At 44.8% G+C, this 26586-nt stretch overlaps 1 protein-coding gene across 1 annotated transcript in view; it reads right to left on the minus strand.

Annotated features, from left to right (window-relative positions):
• Window positions 1-525: 525 nt before the first annotated feature.
• The window catches only part of nalcn (sodium leak channel, non-selective), a 90786-nt gene continuing 64725 nt past the window's right edge, over window positions 526-26586 (minus strand). Inside the window, exons 18-46 of the mRNA XM_079277026.1 lie at window positions 16427-16563; window positions 15623-15764; window positions 15390-15463; window positions 13630-13731; window positions 13436-13505; window positions 13168-13259; window positions 12917-13039; window positions 12615-12671; window positions 11931-12051; window positions 11685-11816; window positions 11294-11461; window positions 10504-10608; window positions 9898-10004; window positions 9683-9803; window positions 9483-9581; window positions 9140-9233; window positions 7011-7117; window positions 6788-6862; window positions 6574-6693; window positions 6416-6484; window positions 6152-6300; window positions 5952-6045; window positions 5433-5565; window positions 4838-4953; window positions 3753-3910; window positions 3025-3175; window positions 2746-2895; window positions 2486-2603; window positions 526-1327 (exon numbers count right to left, since the gene is read on the minus strand). Coding sequence (XP_079133152.1) covers window positions 1185-1327; window positions 2486-2603; window positions 2746-2895; window positions 3025-3175; window positions 3753-3910; window positions 4838-4953; window positions 5433-5565; window positions 5952-6045; window positions 6152-6300; window positions 6416-6484; window positions 6574-6693; window positions 6788-6862; window positions 7011-7117; window positions 9140-9233; window positions 9483-9581; window positions 9683-9803; window positions 9898-10004; window positions 10504-10608; window positions 11294-11461; window positions 11685-11816; window positions 11931-12051; window positions 12615-12671; window positions 12917-13039; window positions 13168-13259; window positions 13436-13505; window positions 13630-13731; window positions 15390-15463; window positions 15623-15764; window positions 16427-16563 — 3327 coding nt within the window. The 3' untranslated portion in view covers window positions 526-1184. The remainder of the gene's footprint in view (window positions 1328-2485; window positions 2604-2745; window positions 2896-3024; window positions 3176-3752; window positions 3911-4837; window positions 4954-5432; window positions 5566-5951; window positions 6046-6151; window positions 6301-6415; window positions 6485-6573; window positions 6694-6787; window positions 6863-7010; window positions 7118-9139; window positions 9234-9482; window positions 9582-9682; window positions 9804-9897; window positions 10005-10503; window positions 10609-11293; window positions 11462-11684; window positions 11817-11930; window positions 12052-12614; window positions 12672-12916; window positions 13040-13167; window positions 13260-13435; window positions 13506-13629; window positions 13732-15389; window positions 15464-15622; window positions 15765-16426; window positions 16564-26586) is intronic.

Raw genomic sequence — 26586 nt, forward strand, 5'->3', positions numbered from 1 at the left:
AATCTGGGTTTTTTTTCTTTTTCTTTTAGAGGGGTAATTAAATTCACCATCAATTGAATCACGGTGTAAAACAAGTCGCGGTGAAAGGGAGCAAACAGGCTTTCTAAAGGAATTATGGGATAGCCAAAACGAGAAAGAGGAAACAATCGGGACTCGAGGTGCACAGGCTGCACACGATGCATTGGAGTCTGTTATCAGCATGTAAAAGCATACAGGGAGCTGAAAATGGGCAAAATATTTTTGTTTTATTGTGGAACCAAAGTTCCAACAGGAAAATAGTTTCAACAATATATTTAGTTTAGTGGAAAATACAATTTCAAACAGAGCCTGTTGAAATGTAGGCTTGACCCTCTCTAGAAGTGTGGATGTAGCAGCTGCTGACAGTATGGGATGTGATGTAAAGGAAAGTAAATCGGACGATAACTTTGCTTATATGCCTGTGTAGGCCTTTATTATAATAATTAAATATTTGATAAAGCTTAGCATTTATAATAATTTACAAAATATGTCATGTTTTATCCCCACACAAATACATAAGATAGATTTTACTTTTAATTACATTCACAGTCATATATCTAAAAGTTGCTTTAATTAGCTTGTTCTACCGACAAGAACAAGAGGCCTGGTATAAAGTGACTAGAAGAAAATCTATATTCATACGATCAATACTGAAGATCAGAAGAGACATTGCCACAAACGAACACAGGAGAACAGAGACGAGGCGTTGACATGGAAGGATGTCACAAATTATCGTAGCTGCAACAAATGACGGCTTTCAAATGTTGACGTGAGACAACAGCGGGAAAAGCAAAGAGCAGCAGCGTCTCGGTTTGTTTCATGAATGGAACATGTCCTCTCGTGCCACAGTCTGCCTTAACACCATAGTGGCTGCATAGAAAAACTCAGCAATCATAATGAGAGGAAAAGTAAAACCTATCCCAGAGGTACAAAATCGCCACTGCAATGTCAAAATGGCTGCTTAAAGAAGGCCCCATCGATAACCAGCGCGCACAGACTACAGCACTGTCTGAACAGTTGTGAACCTGGATAAAAAGAGATTTAAAAAAAGCACTGTTCTCATCGATCAAGGGGGAGCAAGAGGAGAAATAGAACGACTCGAGTCGGCCAGCAAGCTTCCCCGGCTCATCTGTAAAAAAACCGCAGGATGCGCTGCGCCCCATTCTCTAAATGTTGATGAGGTCGTCGCCGCTCTCGTCGCTCTCCACGGTCAGCTGACGGGTCCACCACTTCTTCACCTCCGACCCCGAGGAAGCCTCGTTGTTGACGGGGTTCATCTTGCACACTATGGACTTCACACTCGTGCGACCTGACACAACAAACACAAAGACACCAGAGAGCATTCACAGCCTGGTTCTTGTCCTGTCTACCTGCATTTCTTTGTCCAGTCCACTATTGTTAATAAGAGTTTGTGTTTTACTTATTTCCATGAACACATTCTGCCATCGGGAGCCTGATGCTGTCCGTTTGCAGTCCGAGTAGTATTGACCAATCACTGTCGAGCAGTCTGCGGTTGAATGTAATTGTTATTTTCGTCTTTATTACTGGAGCACTTGTGGCACATGACAGAATACACTCATCAACATTGGAGAAGAAAGCATGCGGATTGGATTCATTCCTCGCCCACCCAGCCGGGCCAGTCGGGCCAGTCGGGCCAGTCGGACCAAACGCCACTGAAAGCCGAGATTGGAAGCTAAGCTAACCTAGCTAGGACCTATGGATATTTAACCACCCTGTCTGCTCCTGGCTAATGTCTTGTTCAGGGAAACTTTAGGCTGACTCAGCAACGGGAGGCCGATGACTGTTGAGCCCACATCGCTACAGAGACCTGGCTCCTGGATCAAGCTGCACTTGACAGAGGACGAGAGGAGGTGGACTCTGTGTTGAAATCAATGACGCTTGCTGCTCGAACATCGTCAAATGTGACGGACAGTGTTTCCCGAATGTTGAATGTTTGCATTTCTCCTGAGAAGTAAACAAATATGCATTACTTTACTTGTTGGTCATGTTTTTCTTGTGTAGTGGATGGGCTACAACTGCATTTTGTTGTGCAACACCGTGCTGTATAATGACAATAAATCTTCCTTGAATCCTTGAATTATTGGTTTAAAATGAGCTTGCTAACTGGCTAACTTTGTCGCACACTTTATCTTTCACATCTCAAGTTGCTAATCGGACTATAAACAACGAGCAGCGCACGGAAAAGGAAGTCCTGGCCCCGGATGTCCCCTGGCTACACCGAAGCCCCACAAATATAGCCCCTTGCCTTGAGTTCCAAGATTGCTTGTTAACTGACATGTCTGTGTAAATACATTCCTTTTTCTGTACTACAAGGTCACATAAAACCCTGCTCTTCCACGGCAGAGAGACACACTTGTGTCAAGCTTTGCTAAAACTCACATTGAACAGAGCGTTCACTTTAGAAATGTGACACTTAGCAGCAGACGGTACACAGAGCTGCACGCACCTGCAGGCAGCCGCCACTGTCCCAGCTTCCTCTGCGGCCTCCCCAGGTCTGAAGAGTCCTGCCTGTAGCCTCCTCTGTCTGACAACGTGGGGCTCAGCAGCTGCTGGAGACCGCTCATCTAAACACAGAGAAGACATCCTTTTGTTTCACCACTGCAAGCGCACACCCTGCAGATTATATGACGCGCCTGCTATACATCACGCTTTGAGCGTGTGTGAGTGTGTGAGTGTGTGTGTGCGGGTGTTGGTGCGGGGCTTCACCTCAGGCTGCGAGGGGCTGTCTGGGTTGTTAGTGTTGTGGTCCTCACTCGGCAAGGTGGTCTCTATGCTGGGGGGGTTGAGGAAGCGGCTCAGCTCCTGCTGCTGGCTCTCTCTCAGGCTGTGGATGATGCTGCACGACTGCTGCTGCTTCTGCAAGAGGGAAGACGGACGTAATGTGGTCTGTGTGTGATACCTCAGCGTGTACTGTACACGTGTGTTTGCAAATTCCCCTGGGAACGAGTGCGTTCTCGCAAGGGGTGTTTGTGTCGGGAGACTGACCGCCCGGATGCGTTTGAGGCATTTCTTGAGCCACATGCGTATGGTTTGTTTGGCAACCTCTTCTTCAATGGTGTACTCCAACTGTTCCCTGGCCAACAGCTCCTCCACCTGGAGAGACTTCCTAATGTCCACTGAGCGATATGACAGCATGCTGTATGTGACACACGCACGCACGCATGCACACACATACACACACACACACACACACACACACACACACACACCACACACACACCACACCACACACACACACACACACACACACACACACACAAACAGCCAAAAGATCGACATGCTTAGTGGAAAAGAATTATGCTTCCATAAAACTGAAGATCACCAGGGCTTTCAAGCAGAAATACACTTTAGGTGAAACCGCAGAAGTTAATATTGACCCGAAGTGGCACCAAACCATCAAGAACTCACAGGAGTATCAAGTTGTTGAAGACATTCAGTGCCCTCTTCTCTTTAGAAGCAGGTTTTGTTACCTCCTGTGCAAAATTTAGAGTTCCTGTCGTGATGATCCCTCGGACCAAATCCAAATATTTACTTAGAAATTATGAGTGAAATCCTTCTCTCGTTTAGATTTGACATGTGAGTTTAACAAACAATTCAATTTCTTCTTTTAAAAATAATTGTAAGGTAGTGAAGGAGTGTAAAAGTGTACAGCTTGGTGTTGATTTTGTTATACACTGTATCTGCGTTAAGTGTATGTGGGGTTCCATGGTCACCTGAGCACGTCATGGAAGGTCACATCCCCTCCGCTGTGCAGTCGCTCCATCTCGTAGCACATGTGTTTAAACAGCAACTTGTCTTTGTCCAGGTCCACCTCCAGCCTGCCTCGGAGCAGACGAAGCAGGAACTTCACCCTGGACGTGGGAATCAACCCCTGGGGAGACAGTCGTAGAAGGCAAAGGGTTAATCACCCTGATTCAAGTACATGATGAGACTTAGACCTGAATTGTAATCTTCAATCTTCAAGACTCTGGCTTTATAGCCTGAGAGGAAAAACACTTAATAACAATTTTCTTTAATTTTTGGAGGTTGTTGGGTTGGAGAGCCTTTGGTTTGTTAGACCACAGTTACAGCTAGTGACTGGCAAAGGTGAATAGTGCTGCTGCTCATATATATATATATATATATATATATATATATATATATATATATATATATATATAGTTATGTAAGCCTACGGTAGATCCGGATGACACATAGACTGTATATTGGAAGTATAAGTATTCACCAGGATTTGATGCCTGGAGTTTGATATTTTGGCATCTTGGTTTTTTTGGCCGTTGCCATCTCGGCTTTTGACACGAGAGGGTGGAGCTAAATGTTGCAATTACCTTTCATGAACTGAAAACACACTGTGAAAGGGTTAACGATTTAAGACGAAAACACGGACAACTCCCAGACTGGACAATGTTGTATTATCGACCTGTCAATCACAAGGCAGCCCCGCCCTAAAGCATACTCTGCTTTATGGTCTATTTGACTCTAAATGGACCATAATTTACAAAATGAACATCATGCTGTATTGAAGAAGACTTGAAACTAGAGATTGAGACCATAAACTCATGTTTACAATGTTTACTGAGGTAATAAATCTAGTTAGAAGTAGAGTTTTTAATCCAGCACACACTGTTCTAATAACTTCAACTTAATTACTCAATGCCACTTCATTCCCTTCAGCCCTTCTCATTAGCTCTCACCCTGCTTTTATCTTCTCTATATTATGCCTCACTCATAGCCATATGATCATCACCCTCTCCCCTTCGCTGTGTCCTCGTCATCTCTCCTATTGCTCATGTCTCACCTCCCGTTTGTCATCCACCATGTTCCAGATGATCTGGAAGTGCCTCAGGTCATTATAGCTCAGCAGCTGGTCCTCCTCGGTGGAGTAGAACAGAGAGAAATTCTCCACGATGATGGCTGCAGCAATAGCAATATATATTAATAATCACGGATGATAATATTCTATAATGGCGAGTTTTTGTTTTAAGATGCATCAATCGTCTGTGTTTGTAAGACAACAAATGCAGGTTGTTGTGCTTCCCTTTATAGCTCTAAATAGCTATATATTTTGTGATGCAATGAATCAACAGCACTGGCTTCAAGGAGACTAAATTAATCACAATATAGGCTGCAATAAACTAAACTCTCGTCTCTGGAGGAACTCTTTGCTGTCTCTTTGAAAAGATGACAAACCCATATGAAAGTATGCTTCATGAGCGCTGCAGTCTTGCGTTACATAAAGCAGCATGAAGTAGAAGCCTTGCTGTTGCTAAATCACAAGTTTGTGTTCCTTTTAAATGTCTTTTATGCACACACACAGTTGTGTCCCGCAAACTGTGTGAAAAAGACATGGTCCCCACGATATCATGAATACAAGAGCATCTACACACACTGACCGACAAGTAGGTTGAGCATGATGTAGGCTATGATGACATAGAAAGAGCAGAAGTAGATGAGCGCCCCTGCGTAGTTGCCACAGTCAGTCTCCCAGTAGCGATGTTTATCCGGGGTGCAGAATGGGGCCTGGACCTGGGGACAGAAAAAAAGCAACGTATGGGGCATTACAACTTCCCAAACGCTCCCTGAAATGTAACGCTAAAGGGTCGGTTCACCCAAATTACAAAATTAAACATATGTCTAGCCAGGCAGATAGCCATGTCAGCAGTTATCATTGGGGCTTCTTTTTCATTGTTAGAAAGTGGTCCTAGTAAAATCTGCTGATAGTGAGGTCTGTGAGTACATAATTATAATAACAACTGTGAGTAAATCCACTCGCCTGCATTGTATTGGGGTAGCAGAGGGAAATTGAGGTGAAAATTGAGAAAGAAAATATAATGTTTAGGACACACTGTATTTTTCTGGGTTGGGAATAGATGACATGTTCTTTGGTCTGCCAGACCTGCGGCCCATCTTACCATACAGTCGTGCATGATTTTATTCCAATCCTCCCCGGTGACAATACGGAAGAGAACGGTGATAGCCTTGCCCGCTGTGGAGAAGTTGGCATGCCTGTGACAAGGGGAGATGGACAGCTCCGTAAAGATCACTTTGACTGTATCTACTGTACACAGTGCAGTGCTCGTCAACAGGAGGGAAAAAAAGGAAGCGTCCTCACCGGTTGATGTTCTCTCCGTACTTGACGGTTCCAAAGAGAACAACGCCGGCAAATGCATAGCAGAGGAGGAGGAGGAACATGCCCACGATGATGAAGAAGCTCTTGTACATGCTGACTACCACAGTCAACAGCAGCATCTTCAGAGTCACCTAAATTCATCACACACACACATCCGTAAGCATATTTTGTTAAGATACAAATTCTTATTTTTTTTTTGGCAAAAGACACCGAATTGAGCAAATTCTTGCGCGCAAATATACTCACATGCTTCCCACATATTGTGAAGAATCTGAAGACAATCACACATGTGCCCATCATGTAGGTATATGCATTCTAGAGGGGGGAATGATATAGTTATATGCAACATTGACTCCACAAGAATTTCTAAAATGTTCTCTTCGTGTGACAGGAATTTGTCGAACCAGTAAGGAGAAGTGCAGGACGATCCAGATGACACCCAACACCGTGACCAGCAGGTCGTAGCGATTCCGTCTGCTCTGCCAGTAGCCCGCGGGAGACATAGCTATGAGCTTCATGGTCACCTGGAAAAACACAAGTAACATCACACACACACATGTATATGCCCAGTGCAGGCAATCAAACCATTAAAGTGACAAATGAGGGTAACATGCTCACCTCCAGTACAAATATAAAGGTGAAGACTACTGATATGGTGGCGAGGGGAAATGTCACCTGATCGTCCACGTCCCACTGGAGAGGAGAGCAGATTCACACACGTCAGTAAGTCAGTTCACATCATATCAATGTACCTCATTGGAACATCTTAATTGTTCTGGAAATGCAAAATAAATACAAGCTCATAGGAGATGACATGATGTATTGCAAATTGAGGCTTTACCTTGACTGAGAGCAGCACCGACTGTGCCAGCACCAGCACAGCAATGCCCCGTTTGAAGAAGGGATGTTGAGTGATGTCATACATCTTGGCCCGGAAACCCCCGTTTTCTGTCCGGCAGATAGAAGACTACACTTATAAAACAAACATGTTTGTACCGTCAAGTGGTGGACCTCTCTGAGTCTGAGTGATTCAAATTAGAATGTCTAAACTGGCTGTAGCAGTAGGTCTTTAAAAAAAGCAGCTGATGCTTGAATCCGTGGTAGTGGTCCTTCCTGTCCAGCAGATGGCAATCATGGACTGATCGGGTGTTGACATCAGAGCGATAACGCTCGATTGTGCTTTAGGTTTCCACATACACGAACAGATTTGGTGAATTTTGCATGTTGCATATTGCAAAGGGAGGTTTTTGTTACTGTTGCATCTCATGAAACAGAACTTGAGCTTGAGCAGGAGATGCAGAGTCTTCTCTGAGGCACATTAGGAAACTGAAGCTGCTTTAAAAAGAAACGAGAGGAGCTTAAGAGGGTAGTGGCATGTGCTGACGCCCACCCAGACTCACAAACAATACTCTATCCCCTTTGCCACAGGGGCAGTGTGGGAAGTACGGGAGGGTCTCGGGGGGGGGGTCTGAGTCTCCTTGATTGACACTTGAGACCCCCTAAAAGCCTCAATTGTAAAATTCTGTGGGGTCTATTAAATCACGAGACAATTATTTCTAACTTGCAACTGTCACTAAAATGTCTTTTGAAAGCTTACCAGTGCCCAGTATTCATTATTCAAACTGCATTCACAAATATGAGTCGTGAGTGAGAGAGACGATGTGTGACGTAAATGTCGCATCCAGCTGAGAACGCAACAGGATGAGCCAATTTGTGCCAGTTTGTGGACCTAATTGGACCACCTTTGGACAAATTTGATCCAGCACCTTTCATGAGAACCTGGTTCAAAGAAAGACGTTCTCTTCTTGACTACCTGGATGGCAATGAGAAGAAGCCAAGCCGAGGTCTGTGCGTCGAGTTCGAGCGTGTTTGCATGTGTGTGGCAAGTGAGTAGTTGTGTGAGTGGCCTTATTGTTAAGGTTGTAAGCCTTAGTGATGTGTGTGCAAAGTGTGAATAGCCAAGTTGGCTTTGCTTGTATCCATGAAGTTGAGTATTGAGTATCTGACGGGACCCCCAAATTGCCACCGGAGGACTATGACTGCTCTACGGGTTTCCAGGATTGTATTTCCCCATTCACATGCATATTCTTAAGTTCATGCTTGTTTCATGTGTCAACAGTCTAGTTTGGAGTTTGGAGAGCATTGTAGCATGTTATCCTAGTCAACTGTATCCACATCAAAGCAGGGAGTTTAATATCTAATAAACAGAAATTTAACAACATTTCATCCAGTGGTGGTCTCTGTGATAGCATATGACTTTTTACAAGCACTTTTGAGTCGGACCATGTGAGTTCGGGCCAGCTGTTATGATCTACCAGCAGTGAGCGGGTGGCACCGATGCAGAGGGGCCTCTGGATGCGGATCAAAGTCTGGCTGATACCGCCCCGGTGTCAGGGGCGCTGCTGACTAAAACTGAAGCCATTGATTTCCTGTTAGTTCTCAGCCTCGACTGTACTAACGGGCCATTTCCCACACCGCCTCCGAGGCACTTTCAACTACTCTCACGACTCTTAATCACAGGAGAAAGAGCAGCGGCATGAATGTTCCGTGTTCCCGCGTCGACATGTTATCGATAGCAACGTAGAGTAGTTTGAGTGTGTGTAAAAACTGTAAGCAAACTCAATATTTATCCGGTTACCGCTTGTCCGTGAATGGGATTTTTAGTGCGGGTGAAGCTGGTAGTTCACTGCAACATGTGAAAATTTGATTCCCTCTGTGAATTTCCTGTAGAAGGCTGTGACATGCACGTTATATCTGTCCTCCTATTCAACTGCTTCATTACTACTGCTGGGAGGCGTCAGTCCTCAATGAAAAACAAGGACTGTTAAATGCGGATTAATCACGCCAAACAAAACTGCGGGCACACATGCCACATGGACAATCAATTCATAATGCTGTGATTTATGCCACTGCTTTGTACTGCAGAATGTTTGCCAGAATGTTGGCTTTTTATTTTTTGCATGTGAGCACCTGGGCGAGGGGGCAGGTGCAGAGGTTGGGCTATCTTCAGTCGACTCTTCAGGTCCTCCCATCTCCTCTGGTCCACTGTGAGGAGAGCGGTGCCCTGGCAGCGGGAGACACACAACACATTAAAATCCTGGAGGCAATTTATTTTTTGCAAGCTTGGTTGCAGCATCAGTTACATGGTTTGAACCCCCCCCCCCCAAAAAAGCATGATGCATTCAGCTGCATGATGCTGCATTCAGCTGCATTCAGCTGCATGATGCTGCATTCAGCTGCATGATGCTGCATTCAGCTGCATGATGCTGCATTAAGCTGCATGACGATGCATCGCTGTGTGTGGCTCTCTTACCTTGTTCTCGTTGAAGTTCGCGATGACGACGCCCACAAACAGAGTGAGTCCAATCATGCATCCCAGAAACACAAAGACGTGGATGTAGATGCCATGGATCTGCAGGCACAGTGGTATTTAAACTGTCATAATGTTCTCATAATGTAGACACCGGTGGTGAAAATAAAGACTTTGATGTTGGTAAAGGTAAGGTGAGGTACCGGTCCGACGCGGTGAATAATGACATCTCGGACCTCCACCCAGCCTTTCAGGGACAGCACTTCAAACAGAGCCAGCATGGCATTTCCCACATTGTCAAAGTTGAAATTACGAGGGTTGGCCCTGAGGAAGGATGGAATTAATAGATCAATCACCTGAAGAAAAACAATCCTAAAATAAAATAAAATGAAATGAAATAAAATGAATAGCACTCTACCAGACTCTCGGTACCCAGAAACCAGGTTTCTTCTCTCCAGGCTTCAGCTTCAGGTTGAGGTTTTTGGAAACACTGACGTTTATTCTGAATATACCGTGGCATTCGTCCTGCAACCAACAACACAGTTCACAGCAAAACACAGAATGAAGCAACCATTAGAACAGCTGTTAGTGAAGTGGCTTAGCATGTATGTTGTATGAAATAACAACTCAAACATTTGAAATGATAAACAGACTGAAAAAAGCTGTACTTGTTTTTGCATAACGCACTGAGAAAATAATTCTTAAAGAATTAAAAAGTCTGTTTGAAGAAAACATGTTTCTCCTCATTGCTACGCAAATGAATGGATCATTTCAATGCACAGCAATCGGTGCATTACCAGTTCTCGTCAGTTAACTTGTTGAGTAGACTTGTTTGTAATATAAAATGTTGGCACAAGCTGAAAGAAGTGTAATGACTGTAGTTAGGAAAGTGTGATCAAGGTAACCACTGGATTATTGATTGACTGGGAAAACCCCTTGTACTTGTTCAGCTCGCGGTTCCCTGCGGGGAGTGTGGAATGGGGAGGTGGGTGGTTTAGTGAGGAAATTAGGTTTCTTGCTGTACCCGTCTGAGGATATGGGGGTCGTTGCACTTGGCAAGCTTTCCGGCAAACAGCTGAACCCCAAAGCTTGCGAACACCAGCATTAGTGTGAGGAGCAGAATGGAAACCTGCGGGAGAATCAATTAGGAGTTTAAGGCAGACAGTTCAGTGTAATCCATGAGTGCGAGATCAGAGAGCAAGCTGAGGAAGTCAGACAGCTGCGGATGTGGAGAACTCAGCTGGGAAAATCCACGTCGGACCCAGGGAGAATCGGTAACTACCGTAAGCAAGCTCCTAATAATATAATTCGAACACTTGGCAGGCGAAGGGAAAGGCAAGCCAACGCCAGAAACGGGAGGGAATGCAATCGCAACAAGAGCACAGTGCACTAGAGGGGAATAAGATGCATTCATGTGCAAATCTTGGTGGTATTTTGCGCACGTATCCACTATAAATCATGAATACTTAACCGTAAACCTTTTCCCAAAGCATGTTATAGTCCTTTACACATCTAAAAGCTTTCCGAGACCATCTTTACAGTTTAACAGTGTCACATTCAAGCTGCAGCATTGCACGTTTCAAGGGAATTAAGTTTAATGTTACACTGCACTGAGCTGTCAATAAATAACTACCTGCCAGATGCCAGAGCTTTCTCCTGATTAAGTTTTTCATAAGTACGCTGAAGAGTGAGAAGACTGAGTCATGTTCATGCACATTTGCGCGCATATGCCCAGAGTGCATATCAATGGGGACTAACATGAATCGTATGTAACACAAGCTGCACACAAGTGGAAATGGTGGCTAAGAACGAACCAGGAAGATCTCCTTGAACCCTTTGAGAACCTCCCGCACCACCTTCCTCATCTGTGGTACCAGCTTGAAGATCCTGAGCGGACGCAGGGAGCGCAGCATCATCAGCAGCTGAGCCCCAGACTCAGGAGGGACGTCAGGAGGCAGCCAGCACAGGAAGATCAGACTCACCTGCGGAGAATAAGACCAACAGTGAGGAAGGCAGCAAACAGTTAGGGCGAAAAAAGAAAGGCATCGTTGCAGTTGCAATGTGTTCATGTCACAGATTCATCATTTGATTTAGCAACCCTGTAGATATGTTATACACTAAATCTGTCTTTTGCATAATCTTTGCACACTAGATGAATAGCCAATTTTAACGTGAAATGAACTAAGCTAGGTTGAGATTACTCACAAGATAGATGAAGATGTCCATGACTCCTCCAAAGTCTCTGATGACGGCGGTGGGGGTGAAGAACAAGCCGTCGGCCATGATCTTCAGGTTGAGCTCGATGCTCATGAAGATCACGAACACGTACTCCCAGATCTGAAACAAGAGAAGCACGACAGTGTAACGACAGTGTAACGACAGTGTAACGACAGTGTAACGACAGTCGCGTCTCCCAATCGAGCCTCCGATCGCTCGCTCAGCTTTCCATACCTGCAGTGTGGGGGCATGCATGACCCTGGTGAAGGGTGATTCGAACATCATGGAGATGCACGAGCAGATGGTCACCACGATCATAACCCAGTCCAGATAGGTGACGAGGCCCAGAAGATCGCTGCGTGGGACACGTACGTTAGCATATCGCTTTGTTTTTTTATTGAAACAGAGAAATAGTTCATTAGTCGTAAGTGGGTCAAGACAGCTATTTGGTTTGCAAACCAGCAAATAATTCAAGAGAAAGAGAGGAGGCAGACAAAGGGAGAGGGAGGACATGTGAGGAGAGGATGAGCGAGTGAGAGTGAATAACTCTTTGTGTGTGTGTGTGTGTGTGTGTGTGTGTGTGTGTGTGTGTGTGTGTGTGTGTGTGTGTGTCTGTGTGTGTGTGTGTGCGAGCAATCTGTTCTGTAGGAGTCAGTTAAAAAAAAAAGAAGAAATCCCCCCGGCACCAACAGTATCTGATACAAAGGACTAGCTCTCATATTAATAATCAGACCATGTGCTCTCCATGAATTACGATCAGGTTGCATAATGGGCCATCACTTCACAATTTTCATTCCTTACCGCCAGTTTTTTGGGCAAGCACAGCAGGCAGGTAATAAGAATTAATAAGTATTCCACTGCAGAGCGAACAGATCAATAGAGTGAAGAGTGAAGGGATCAATAATTCATCACACTTACTACAGCTGGTGGTACTTGGTGTTCTTCACCGCTCCTGTTATGGGGTCCGTTTTGGATCTAGATATGAATTCATACAAATAAATGTAATTGTTGACATGTTGATAAAACCTCACACAAGGATATTCACCCTATGCTGCAGATTAAACAGTACAAATTGGTCTAAGAAATCAAAGAAAAGTGGGTCAACCTTAATGTTTTTTGTGTATTTACTGAGTGCTGAAGTCCAACTTTACACCATTCTGAGCCACGGAAGCTGCCTAGAGAAACCTTTAGACCAAATGGAGATATACGACTGATCTTACGCATTGAAGCGAGCCCGCACAATCATCCTGCAGAAGTTCCTGAAGCGGTGCTCCCGCCCCACGATGAAGAGAGGCTTGTCAAAGTACGGATGGTTCTCCCTCAGTTCCTCCTCCTGGACTTTTCTACGAGCACAGAGATGGGACAAACACCATTTACGCCACAGAATAGCCATGAAACAGCAAAGACTGGACAGAATTGTCTTTTTGTCAGATCAATTGGTCAATGCTTGTGTGTTGGTGTGTGTGAATACCTTTTCATCTCTGCTTGTTCTTTCTTCTCTTGGATCATCTTGATCTCACTGTCCTCCCTCTGCGCATTACGGTAGCGTACCGTACTGGAATGCTGGGTGAAGAGAAGAGACGATGAAGGTATAAAAGACACTTTTCATTGTATTTTGTGATAAATTTATCTATATTTGTATTTCCTTATTGTTTTCAAGAATACTAGTGGAATGCATAAAACAACAAAACACTCAGTGAGGTACAGCGTGTCAGTATTTGGGTGTGTGCAGCGCTCACATCCTGGGTGAGCGTCTCAAGCGACTTCCCCCGGCTGATCCTCTGACTGGTGGACCCATGTCTCAGAGATCTGCAGGTGCAAAGAGCAAACATGTGTAACGCTGTACTTCGCAAGTACGTAAGATAGTACTTGTTTGCATTTGTGGTTGTGTGTGTGTGTGTGTGTGTGTGTGTGTGTGCGTGAGTGGTCAGACCTGCGCTCCTGCCGGATGTGATGCTGCACACTGAGTATGGAGCGTTCTTTGGCTGGCTGGCCCTCGAAGGATCCGCTGAGCATACGCTGTCTGATGCAAGCCCTGTGAAACACAAACATGTTTTCTTTCTCTCTCCTCGTGATCAATGACAATAAATATTATTTAAATATCAGTGCATGAGGTCACCAGCTGGCAACCACAACGCAGCCGGATCTGGTCCATCTTGCTGCCTAAAGAGCTATCCTCGACCTTCGTCATTGGCGGCCCCTGACAGTGGCAATCCAGACTGTTATTTTGAAATAGGTTCCAATCATTCCATTAGTCAATGTGTATGTGTGGGTATCCCTGTGTGTTCTGGCTAACAGTAGAGTCATGTCCCAGAACAGGGCTAATGACGCCGTGGGCACCGATGGCGCGTGTACTTCAATCATTTACGGAGACTCTGAGCGATTCCTTGTTTATTGGCAGTGAGTATGCAAAAGCACCTGCGCGTGCTGGACGTTTGTCGACGCGACTGTGAGCCCTAATTGTGTGTTGGCGCGGATGATGGCAGGCCAGACAGAATGTGTTATGACTACTGATATGCTGTCTATCTTCCAGACTGACTAAATAAGGGGGGGGGGCAGATTGTACATGGTGGCGGCGAGCTGATCCACACTTAGTGCCAGCTCTGCCACGCTGAATAGGAAATCATCCATTTACTTCATGGTGATGAGTCTGAAATGGGTCTGTGTGTGTCTCTGCGTGTGTGTGTGTGTGTGTGTGTGTGTGTGTGTGTGTGTGTGTGTGTGTGTGTGTGAGACAGTAAGGGAGAGAGGCATTAACAATGCCAGAGTGCTATTACAGCAGAGCTATGTCTCATGCGCATGCACACGCAAAGACTAGGACGTCTTTCATGACCGTGGATGATGCAAACACTGCAGCTGGGGTCTCCGAGGATGGTGTCAATGCAACATCGTCTGATCTCCTGATTAAAGCCAGGGTTAATAGACTTCTTCAAAAATAGTTGAAATTCTCATTACATCCTGACACTAGTCAATGAATGAAATATTCTGGGGGGAAAAAAAGATGAAACACTGATATCTGTGGGTGTAGCAGGACTGTATCATTTCATTCGGGCCCGATAAAATGATTGGACGACTGTAAACTCATTGCGCGTCACCAGAGTCTTCCACAAGCTGTTAGCTCGACGGCTGCGAGTGCTAACAATAGCCATGTTCGTTGTTTACGTTCCTTCGGATTATTTAGCGACTTTTTCGCTAGATTTAGCAACTATTGGAGCTAGAACTGTCAGCTACCTATATTAGAACAGAGTTGGCAACAGTGGCGCTGGGTTTTTCGGTTGGATAGTTTTTCTAGCGTACTCTCGCTGGTTTCTCAAGGTTACCAATCGCAGCTTTCTTAACAGTAGACCACAAACAGCTAACAGTCAAAAGCGGGGGAGCTGTTTGAAGTTGCAGGTCAAAAGACGTCCACTCATGTGGGGTTAAAATTAGGCGAGATTTGGTTGACAAGTGAATCTCTTTGGAGACATCTCCGTGATGTATAACTGTTGTTTCAGCAGAATTTCAGCTGCAATGATTTTTCTTGATGCAACAATGAAAGGTGGAGCGGGAAACACAATTAGAATGCTGCCTGAATAAACATTGAAATACAGTCACTGAAATGTTGTGTAAAAAAATTAGACTAAATTAATTTACAACCTAGATGCCCAAATGACCAAAACGATGCGTATTGGGGAGGTGTCAGAAGTGTCTTACCGCAGGATTTTATTGATAGTGTTCTCTTTTTCCAGGAGGTTACGAGCTCGGATGCTAAATATTGACCTGCGGAGCTGAGAGAGCACATAGTGAGAGTCCATCAGCTGGCAGTTTGTTAAATGCATAGTGTACCATCCAAACACACACCATCCAAACAACAATTGCTACTGTATCTTCTGTGTATATATAGCCACACTATCTGTGTGTGTAAGTAAGAGAGTGCGTGAAAGTACCTTTTGGTCGATGTACTTGTTGTCCTCAATGGCTGAGCGTTTGGAGTGGTCACAGGAGGAGGATGATGCGGAGGGGAGACGCCGGAACAAACAACTGGTGTCCTGCTGCTGACGATCAATGAACTGCTTCATGAAACTCTCCCTAGAGTACACAACAATCAGCACACACACAACACAAAGAAGTGTAATGAACGGTTCGCCACTGAAGAGCTCCGTATGCTAAAAGAAAGTAATCACATTTGCAACGTAACGGCCGGTACAATATACAGTCGGTGGGAGCTCCTGCTGCAGCGGACGGGCAGATGGGCTGCAGAGGGGGACTTCTCGGGGAGCAAAGGACCCAGCTGTGCTTTAATCAGCAACTAAACCATACAATTGATTACGGGGTCCACTGTGTTGGACACAGTTCAGCTCTCCTGCTAAAATAAAACTGTATGCAGAAAGATACAAAAGGACTACTTGCAGAACATTATCGGTTACTATCTTCTTGGAAGCAAATGTGAAATATTGGTTTCTGGGTCTTTCCTCACAGCATGTCAGCACTGTAGAATATGTCTGAGAAATGGTGGAAACAGTAAAATGTCATGTAAATCACCCAGTTTCTCTTCTCCTTAGGCCCCAAAAATACTGGTGCTTGAAATATAAAATGGTTCGCTTAGCATGTGCCAAAGATTTGTTTTGGGACGAGATGCCTGTCTGTTTTTAGAACAGCAATTTAACTGCAGCCAAACAGACATTCAGGTCTGTATACAAAAAAACCAAAAGATATATTCTGTAGGAATTGACTTGGCTGAGACTGCGTACCTGATCCTGGGCACGGTGAAATCCGACGGGAGCTTGGAGATCTTCACCATCTGAGGTCTGTTGGGGAACTTCTCAAAGATCCTGAGTCGCAGAGGGAGCTTCTCTTTGGTGTCAGCATTGGCTTCGCTTTGCTTAAGCTGGAGGAGGGGGGCGGGGGGGGGGGGGGGGGTCAGAATAGAAACCAGTTCAGGCATGGAACAGAGCGAGCGAGACGAGATAAAGTAAAAGAGGGAAAGTCAGCCACTTGATGGGACGAGAGATATACAAATCAGATACACAGGGGAAGGACACAGTTACTGTGGTTTAGGTGAGGAAAGTTCAGGGATTTTGAAGAACTGCTGGTATTCATGGAGAAAAAGCACAAGACTAGGCCGGGTATTGCAGGAGAAAACTGTGAAATACAGAAGTTTTTTTTATTTTTTATCAAGGACTTAAAAGTGCAGCATTATATTTCTGCCTGATGATGGCAGCAACACACTTACCTACAACACACACACACACACCACATACACCACACATGGCCACATTTAAAACGAGATCCCACTTACTTTGAGAAAAGAATGGAGAAGGCAACAAAAGAAAAAAGGAAAGATTACTTTGGAGTGCTTATTGGAGAAAGGAAAGGGTAGCGCGAGTCGGAATAATGTGCGCGTGCGCGGTGGGCCTAGCTGGCACAAAAAAAAGAGAAGAAGAATAAAATAAGATGACAAAATGAATGAAACCAATTACTCCCTTTTAATTACATATGGGGGAGGCTGATTGAAATCCCCTCGCAGGTATTCTGTGTCTGGCTGCCTGGAGATAACCCCTGATGCATTGCAGATTAGGCTATGCAGAAGTGAACTGCATTTTGGGTCGACGGTGAACGGCAGTTTATCATTCAGAGCGGCGAACCGCTGTGAAACAACACTGACTGGGCTGCTGGGCGAATGTGTCTCCGTCAGTCCGTCTGGTATCTCTGTCTGCAGCTGGAGCGGCCAGTCGGGATTCGAGGGGAGGACAGCCGCGGGAAGGAGACGGAGGGAATGGAAATCTGTCTTTTTACTTTTTTCCAGCAGACTGAAATGTGGGAGCTTCTTTTTTACCCTGAGTGGGTGAGCGCTGAGTGGCACACTGTGAAGACAGGATTATTGTACCAGCATTTGCTTGCCTAGGCTTTCAGTCTACATTGTGTCTCCCAAGATAGACACGGGATAGAAAGAGGCAGAGAGAGAGAGACACCGAGCGTGAGACTCAAATAAGTTAAAAGAGAGAGAAAGTAGACAGAAGGAAATGCATGGGGGGAAATGAGCATGAGACTAAACTCCAGGGATGACGAATAGACAAGTGGATTGTGGATCTAATGTGGCTTGAAGCAATGAACAAAGCGCCATCATATGCAACATCTGCTTCAGCAGTACAGGATTGAAGATAATAATAGTGAGCTTCTTCTATCGTGCTGCAGTTCTCCGGGGTGAAACTTGCAGAAAGTGCTGCAGTCATCTCAAATAGTACCTTTACATTTGGTCGCTGAATTCCCAGCAAGCAGAACACACACACACACACACAATAATTCACAAACATGCACACATACACGGTGCAGAATTAATATGGACCATACTGTTCCCAAAGGTCCAAATCAATTGGGGCCAGCTCAGCTCGATGCACAGCTCTAGCCGAGGCTCTACGCCCCTCGTCTGCAGCAGTGTCCCATTACAGTGAAACTTTCTGTGCTGTGCATCTTCCTTCCCTGCTCTCTGTGTTCATCTCCACCTATGATCCAACTCTTTTTTTAATACAACACTGGCCAAGTGTCAGAATCTTGGTTTCACCGATCTCCCGTTCTTGCTCTTTATTTTCCCATAAAAGAGGGGCAAAAAGAGCTGAGGCGAGAGGAACAGACTGAACGTTCAAAAAGAATGAACTTGACTCATAATCAGAGATCTTGTGGAGTGAATGATGCACACTTATTCATGTAATTCAATTGATCTGTTTGTTTATATGCTGCATCTGAACCCACCGACTGGAAATAACTAACTAATAACTAATAACTGAAATTAATTCCAATTCACCCTGGCAAAGCAAACTGGTACCCATTGTGCCATGGATCATTCAGGATCCTCTTTTTATTTTTTTATAGGGGGGGTGCTATCGCTATACTTTAGAATTGTTTCTCTGCTGCATTACCAAACATATGGTGTCTTTTACAATTGACGCTGTGTAAGGCTGCTTTGGTGAGGAGATGCACTCGCAGGTTGCCATAGATTACTACTAACTGTACGTGCTTAGGACCTTCAGTCTGGTCAATACACAGGATCAATGAGGTGCATATGGACATGCAAGAGCTCAGTAACAGAGAATAGAGAGAACAATCTATTCTCTACTGATTATTGGCTTTAGCTTTAGGAATTGCTTTCTCCTATAAAAGTGCACACATGACAATATAATAATTATAGCAAACTGTATCGTCATAGCACTTTCTTAACAACGTTACACAGTGCTTTACAAACAACAATGAAAACCCAACAAGGCTGGTAAAATGAGAAGAAGGCCAAAGGAGATGAGTGAGGAGGAAGTAAAGACAATACAATTACTTTGGTTTTGAAAAGTGAATCCAATGCTGAAGAGTCTTAAACTTGCATTCTCTCTACTGGCCATCAGGGGGCAACTCCTCTGGTTGTATAGAAGTCTAAGAGAAAATTACTCTACTTCTCTCTTGATTTATTACCTCAGTAAACACTGTAAACATGAGTTTATGGTCTCAAACACAATGCTGTTCATTTAGTAAATTGTGGTCTATTTAGAGTCAAATAGACCATAAAGCAGAGTATGCTTTAGGGCGGGCTTACTGTGATTGACAGGTTGCTATCGCTACCAGAGACGAATACTCTATGTCACTCTTCTGCAGTCCAAATATGGTCACTTCTGTTTACTGGTTGCAAAAAACCAAGATGCCGACGGCCAGAGTGCCAAATTCGAGATTTCAAAACGGCAGTCCACTAACCAATGGGTGGACTACATCCACTTTTGAAATACAGTCTATGATAAGATCACATAAATATAAATAAAAGCAGTAGAAACATACAAATATTTCTAAAAGCTTTCACAAATGCAAAGGTTTTAAAAGAAGCTGGAGACGAAGTGTGTCTGAGATTGGCAGAGCGTTCCATATTGTGGGGCTGCAGAAACCTTGACCTGGCCGTAACCAGCAGGGCTCCATCTGAGGATTTTAATGGTTGAGAGGGCACATGTCAGGTCTAGAATGTATTGAGGAGCAAGTCCGTTTAAGGCCTTAAAAATGAGCATGAGAAAACCAATTGTGCATTTAAATGCAGCCAGTATATTTATTTCTGTCAATACACTGAAAGGGGCTATCAATGGATCACAACGTGTAGCCTATGTGAAAGGTAGGCAATGGCTTGTGGTGATGACCCCACATGCAACACAAACAAGGTTCCCAATGAATGCTAATGTTACGCTCTGTATCTGCTGGATGTGTGATTAAACCACTTTGCAAGTCTGCCATTTCAACTGTGTGGGAATGTTTTTGTATGGCCAAAAGAAAACTATTTTCAAGTGTGTGTGTGTGTGTGTGTGTGTGAGAGAGAGAGAGAGAAAATGCCCCTGTGTTTCTCTTTATGTTACAGTGAATGACTGGTGAATCTAAACCACTGCTTCGCTTGCCCCCGACGAGATTTAGTGTACGGCGGTGTAACAATGGAGCCGAAACTAATGTGTTTCGCCTCGAGACCCATTCAGGTGACCCGCCGCCGCTTTCCACTTCCATTCGACTCAATTTCAGGCTCGGCTGAGCTGGGGAGTTTTTCGTGCGGGATTTCCACAGCTTTCCCCAACCGACGATGAGGGAGGAAGAAAAGCTCATGCTGACCGTTAGCATTAGACTAAATTCAGTCATAGCCATAGTTCATGGGAGAGGGGGGGTAAAATTGTCAGCATCAAAATGGCCTCAGACAAGCAGCTGGAGAGTCTTGATACAGAGTGGAGTGAAAATGAGCTGCGAGGAAAAGCATCTTAAATAAGGGAAAAAGGTCCAAAAACATGAAACCCCCCGCAGAACGACACTGTTACTCGTGCTTAGTTCGGATGAATACCTTCATCTATAACTAACATACAAGACAGCGTGAGTTCTCTCTCCGAGGCAGCTCCATGCTGATAGAGTGATGACAACTGCACTTGGCTGAATGACGAACCCATGTAGCGGTTCGACTCTTATCTGTTCCATATATGCATCCTTGAAAAAATTCTTCCTTTTTCAAGCTGCCCTGCAAGTGAGCGAACAGACCGCCGGATCCAACTGGAGGAGGCAGCAAAAACTATTAACCATGCAGCCCTTTTTTTGCAACTGATCCTCCAACTGTAGCCAAACTACTTGAAAACTCACTGATACGGCAGCAAAACATCTTTTATCTCTCTCAAGCATCCTGGTCATTGGAGCATTTGTGCATAAGCACTAGTTATTGACTGACTGAGGCAAGCGAATCCTCGATCTCCCACTGTGTAACTCCTCTGATCGGTTCTGTGAGAGCGCTTCACAGACACGCAAACACACGGAGAGCGGATACCTTCGGAGACCGGCCAATGGCGCGACGGGGAGCTGGTGAGCAGCCGCCTACGCAGCCACTCTGCCCACACACACACACGCACACACGCACACACACACACACACACACACACGGCTCGAGTGAATGTGGGCGGATGTATGTACAGCCGTCTGCATTTCGCCATTCAGACATCAGAGCCTGCCATTCAAGGAACAGGACCAGACATCAGCTGTGCATTATTGGGACATGAGAAGAGAAAGAAAAGTGTTGTATCTGTATTTCTCTGTCCTTCTACACCCATGTTCCCTGGGCCAACCGTATCCAGAATCTATGTTAAAATGTAGATGTAGAAATCTCATGCAGGTCCCTGTCATGCTATATCCTATGTGCACTCCACATTCCCTCGCAGTCTTGGTTGGGTTCCCCCGGCCTTGGGCCAGTCCAGCCGTAATACCCAGCGGTGGGAGAGCTAAGAGCGAGTTAGCAGGGTCACCCTCTCCTCTCATTAGCTGGGCAATGGGCCGTGCTGTGGAGCTGCTGTGAAGCCACACAGCCTGTAAACCTCTAATACTCAAAACAACTGCGGATAACATATAATGCGATGCCTACACTATATTTGTGCTTCACAGACTTTTTTTTTTCTTACCACTATTTTAGATACATCTGATCGGTTATATCAGTATACCACTATATACAAAGTATGTGAGAAAAACAAACCAAAAACAATTAAATAGCTACAGATCATCTCGGCAAAGATCTATTTTTTCATCCAGATAGCTGGCTAACCTTTAGGTTTCACAGTCTTTGTGCATCATCCATATTTACAATATCAATTATACTCGTACTAAACAAAGCATCACAAAAAAAGGGCTAACATGTAAAGTAATAGTAGTAATAAGTAGTGGTAAGTAAATTTGTGTTTTTTATTGTTGTCAAATATAACACTTCAGAAAATAAAGTTTGAATGATCAAAACATCCCCTAAAACTACATAAATGTACTCAAGTATCAGTGATGTGTTAAATGGAAGACACAAATCTTCATCTGCATTGGTCCAAACATATTACATCTGTGTGGATATTTACTATAAACCAGCGCTGGTCAACGATATCCCCCCATGCCTTGTACAACATTGTTACTGTTCTACCAACTTGAGCACAAAAACTGAGAACTAAATTCAGTCCAAACGCTTTTAAATGTACCGTTAAATATTCCTAGCACGTCTCCCTGTTAGCCTTCCTTCCCATTCTTTGTTTTCACAGTTACGATTGTAGGAATGCCACGCTCAATGCCACGCGAAAGTTTTTTTTCTTCTTCAAAATAATTTTAGACACGGGTCGTGACTGTTTGTGTGTGTGTCCATGCTAGCTCTAGCACAAGGCAGAGACATTGCACAGTGCCCGAAAGTGTCTTTCAATAGAAAATATAAGAACACATTGTATTGGGATTCTCTAATGCTGCGTTCACACCGGTCGCGTTGATTTTTGACGCGTGTCGAGATTACATACAAAGTCTATGCACAGACGCGATTTTGCGATGGCGCGGCACGTTGGACGCGTTATTGCAGTGCGGTGGACGCGGTGGATGCGTTGGACGCCGCAAAATCGCCAACGCGCGAGTTGAAATTTTTCAACTTCAGCGAAATAATCGCGTGACGCTGTGGCGCGATAGCCTATCAGCGTTGAGTTGCTCCCCCTGTCATCACTGGCTTCCTGCCGCTGTTGAATCAGGAAATAAATCCTGTAGCCGTCTGTGTTCACCCAGAGCTCTACGATACCTCATATCAACAGAGACCGGATCAAACTATGTGTATGCATGTGTGTGTGTAAACCAGGGGTGTCCAAACTTTTTTCACTGAGGGCCACATACAGAAAAATATACCAAGGGCTGGGCCACTCAGGTCCGATCGCCTCACCCCTAGTGTGTTAAAGTGAGCAAAATCAATCAAATTTGGTTCTCAATGTGCTTTTGTTCAGATTTAACAGAGATGTTTGCTCACGTATGTTGAGCCGAACAGACTCATTATTCAAATAGAAGGGAGTTGAGAACAGCTCGATGTCTCTCTCAATGAGAGAAACATATTGAAAGCCATGGCAGCTGGTGGAACATGTTCTAGGTAGGGCTGTGCCACATCCAATCAATTTCAGCAAACATCCCAGTATGATTTAATGCAAAATAAATGAAGGTATCAAACACGTATTGCTACTTTGCAGTTAAATATTTAACATTTATTCCAACATGAAAAAAAGCAGAAAATAACACTTTGACAAACACGTCAGGACATCTTATTTACAGCTGGTAGCTTCGCATGTACTGCTTCCCTTTCCTGCTAGTCTGCTGTCTGATTGTGAGGTCAGGTTGATCTGATATCAGCACTGCAGTTTCTCCTCAAAGTTCTCCTCTCAAACGGGTCTTGGAGGAGTAGTGCTCGCGCTGGAGCTCGCGCCCGCCTGTAGAGACTCGTCCGGACGGGAACGCGCAGCTTGGGGCAGAACCGATTCTGCTCCAAGCTGAATCTATTTGAGGGCGCTGATTGGCTAAATTGTATGTCACACATTTATATCTTTAATCAGCAATTGGCTAAACTGCTTCACTGCTCTTTTGGGCAGTTTCTCCAGCGCTGCTGAGACGTGCACACGCAGAGAGGACATGCAGGAAAAGCATATATTTACCGCAGATATCATATTTTACACATATTACTGGGTGATTCCATATTTCAAAAACACAAATATTGACAATTTGTATCGTTTATTATTGTTATTATTATTCATTTTATTAGTTGTGGCTCAAGGTGGGGCGGCGCCCTATCGCCCTCTATTGACCAGCCGCCACGTAAGCACTGACTGAGCTCTGTCATGAGAGACGTTATCACGGACACGTATTTCCCCCTTTTAGCAGAAAGGTTGGCCTTTGGAAAAGCACATTTGACTTCGGACTGCGTGGGGAAGTGCGCAACATTGAAGTTGCGTAGAGTGCCCTCGTGCTCGAATTATGTTGACAGTTTTCACAACCGTGTTCATCACATCGCCAAGCTGGACTGTCTGAGCACAGAGGGCTTCTTGGTGGGTGATACGCTGCATTTTAACAGCCTCACCTCCGCTCTCTTGCGCTCGCCTTTCATAGCTGGAGCCCTATCTGTTATAACTCCACACAGCTTGTCCCATCTTGTCAATTGCATCTGACACCGCTTCAAACATGTCCTTACCTGTTGTTGTGCTCTTTAGACTCCTAAAATCAAGCAGCTCATAATGCAGAAATGATCGTCAACTCCCCGCAAACAAATTAACAGCTGTGCGGTGTCTGTGTGCTCTCATCATATGCAATGGAGTAAAACGCAGAAGCACGAGCTTTATCTGACACTTGATGGTTTAGGTTAGCTGACAAGTCTTCGATTCGCCGCACAACTCTGTTTCTGGACACGCTAACGTTGTTGAATTCCTGCATTTATTCCGGGCACATTATACTTGCGACTTTAGTGAGGCACTGTTTTATGAAGTCACCATCTGAGAAAGGTTTCCCGTAGCGGGCAATGAGTTGAGCTACCTCGTGGCTGCTATTGTGACTTTTTCTTGTGTTTTGTTTGCACGGAAAAAAATACTCTTATTGAGCTAATGTTGATAAAATTAGCTTATATGCAGCTTTAAGTAGCAGCTAGCTTATATGCAGCTTTAATTAGCAGCTAGCTTATATACAGCTTAATCAGCCACTAGCTTATATACAGTTTAATTAATCACTAGCATATTTGTAGTTTTAATAACCATTAGCTTATGCAGCTCTATTAACCACTCATACAATGCACACAGCACACGCTAGGGCCAGGGAGAAGCAGGAGGGAGATTACTGACTTAACTGCGCCACAAGGAACAGGCCGCCATCTTTAGAGAGATAAGGAAGTAACAATAGACAGTGAGATACAGGGACAACGCCCTAAGTAGTCTCCCCTCTTCACAACTTGCTTCACAGGTCCGCTCTCATGCAACATCTCACACACACTGATAGAAGAAAACGCCTTCTGGGAGGGGCCAATGTGAACGGACGTTCAGGCCTCCACCCAGGCTGTATACATGTACAAACATGCTCCGCCTGCTACTTTGACTTTGGCCAATGGGCCTCAAGGGGAGGAACCCTATATTAAGCTTCACACTGCCGTGTCCAAGTGTGTCTCATGGTGAATCTCTGAGAAGTGCAATCATTAGCACCCATGCATGTTTAATTGCTGGGCTGAATAACTCTGTTGATAAATAAATCTATTGCTTTGATATAACTATACGCCTCTTGAGAGCTTCTGTTTCATTCTTAAATCCGCTCTAAGTGTGAAAGATAGCTTTATTTTCACAACACTAACTGCCATTTAACTTTCTGTTCTCGCTCGGCACCAGTGTAGAACGTGTCATCATCCGGGGCTAAACGTTTCTTTGATTGCTCTTATTTTGTGGAGAAGCTGCCTTGTTCAACACAGTATCTCCACCTAGTGGTGAAACTAAGAAGTACAATACAGTCAAGCGCAAGTTTCAAGTGTGGGCCATATTACATTATATTTTTAGAAGTTGCTGCGGGCCAATTAAAAATGGACCAAGTACGGCCCGCGGGCCGTAGTTTGGACACCCCTGGTGTAAACCATACGGTACAAACAATGAATAGACGCTGCTGTATTTACGTCTACGTGACGTTATTGAGTGCTGGTGGAGCTGCTACGATGTTAGCATAGCCTAGCACCGATCCATCAGAGCTCCATTGAGAAGACCAGTAACCTACAAATCGGCATCATTACGTAGTTATTTCGGAGTCCCTTTTTGTCGGTTTATTGCCGTTGAATCACAGCCAAATCAGTTTATTTTGTGTTCCTACAGCTGTAGTAAACAGCGACCGGTGGCTTGCTAGACACAGTGAGTACAGCTCGATACAATCCACGGAGCTCCTCTGAACAATATTATGAACCAGACATGACGGCGTTTGGCATTCCGATGTTTGAGGGACTTCCACAACACGTACAAAGCAGCAATTGTCCTTATTCCTTTCATGGAAATGGCGGCCAGGTGAACGGCTTCCAGGACAATAAACCACGCCCCCTCTCCGGCGCTACGAGATTTTGCGGAGTTTGGTGTGAACACGACCGGCGGCGCGTTGTACGCGATTTTGCAGTGCATTGGACACGATTTTGCAGTGTGTCAAAAAATCAACGCGACCGGTGTGAACGCAGCATAAGGGTTACGCACCTCTGTTCTCTGCTCCCTCCGTCTTCTTCTTCGCCTTTCTTCTCCTCCACCAAATCCCCCAAAAAGTCCCCGGTCCATTAAATCACACAAATGGGAGGACGGGCTTCTAGTTTAACTCATAAATAACGAAATCCTTGGTGGGAAGCCGTAAAAAGTCCACGACGCCATTTGATCAAACTACGCTCTCCTTGACCAAATGTATAGTCGGCGCTGAGTGTCCTCTTAAAACACTGTCGCACAGAGCAGACAGAATGCATGGGTACGAACATGCCGCCCCATACGTGCACGTATTAATATTGGAGAGAATGAGTTGCGATTTGGGGAGAAAAGAGGCCCTTTATTGTGTCGGCGTTGCCGCGGTGACACTGTCACAGCTGTGGAACATTGACTACTCATCCTGGTCC

This window comes from Melanostigma gelatinosum (genome assembly GCF_949748355.1).
Source record: "Melanostigma gelatinosum genome assembly, chromosome: 10".
In the NCBI taxonomy this organism is placed as follows: Eukaryota; Metazoa; Chordata; class Actinopteri; order Perciformes; family Zoarcidae; genus Melanostigma; species Melanostigma gelatinosum.